At 50.4% G+C, this 1,298-nt stretch overlaps 1 protein-coding gene across 1 annotated transcript; it reads right to left on the bottom strand.

The window, feature by feature from the left end:
* Window positions 1-215: 215 nt before the first annotated feature.
* Window positions 216-1,259, bottom strand: LOC106900143 (coiled-coil domain-containing protein 1-like). The gene has a single exon (XM_014962128.1). It carries the CDS (start codon window positions 1,257-1,259, stop codon window positions 216-218), a length of 1,044 nt encoding a protein of 347 aa, XP_014817614.1.
* Window positions 1,260-1,298: the final 39 nt, after the last annotated feature.

Here is a 1,298-nt window from a genome sequence, read left to right as displayed (position 1 = left end):
GCCAGAGGTCTCTCCTGAGCTCCCGGGGCTGTTTCAGGGAGCCACAACAGAGGTGCCCATGCTGCAGGACCAGCCCTTCCCCGGGTCTGGGGCGGGGGGGGGCACTGTTTTTGTGTGGGTGGCCGGGGAAGGTTTGCAGTTCGGCAGAGAGGGGGGATCAGATCCCGGTGGGGGCCGAGGGGATGGATGGGATCTTCAACAGAGCAATAAAACACTCACTGCGCAGCTGCATCAGCCAGTACCCACACATCCACATCATCCACATCCACATCCAAATCCACATCCATATCCATATCCACATCATCCACATCCACATCATCCACCTCCACCTCCATATCCATATCCATATCCCTGCCCACATCCACCTCCATATCCACATCCACCTCCACATCTGCATCCCTATCCATATCCACATCCACATCCACCTCCACCTCCACATCCACCTCCATATCTACATCCACCTCCACATCCATATCCATATCCACATCCACCTCCACATCCACATCCACATCATCCACATCCATATCCACATCCACATCCTTGTCCACATCCACCTCCATATCCACATCCACCTCCATATCCACATCTGCATCCATATCCACATCCCTGTCCACATCCATATCCACCTCCACATCCACATCCACATCATCCACATCCACATCATCTACATCCCTATCCACATCCTCCACATCCACGTCCATATCCAAATCCATATCCATATCCACATCCACATCCATATCCACATCCACATCATCCACATCCACATCCATATCCATATCCACATCCATATCCACATCCTCCACATCCACGTCCATATCCAAATCCATATCCATATCCACATCCACCTCCACATCAATATCCACATCCACATCCATATCAACATCCCTGTCCACATCCACCTCCACATCCACCTCCCTATCCACATCCACATCCCTGTCCACATCCACCTCCATATCCACATCCATATCCAAATCCACATTCATATCCACATCCACATCATCCACATCCATATCCAAATCCATATCCATATCCACATCCACATCATCCACATCCACATCATCCACATCCTTGTCCACATCCACCTCCATATTCACATCCACCTCCACATCCACATCCATATCCACCTCCATATCCATATCCATATCCACAATCACATCCACATCCACATCCACCTCCAGATCCACCTCCATATCCATATCCACATCCACATCCACATCCACATGTATCCATCCATCTGTACAGATAGTTTTGCCTCGCATCCCCAATCACTTCTTGAGCAGGAAGCCTGGGGAGGAGCA

Source organism: Calidris pugnax, unplaced genomic scaffold (genome assembly GCF_001431845.1).
Source record: "Calidris pugnax isolate Ruff unplaced genomic scaffold, ASM143184v1 scaffold1375, whole genome shotgun sequence".
Classification (NCBI taxonomy): Eukaryota; Metazoa; Chordata; class Aves; order Charadriiformes; family Scolopacidae; genus Calidris; species Calidris pugnax.
This window is presented reverse-complemented; position numbering and strand designations above follow the sequence as displayed.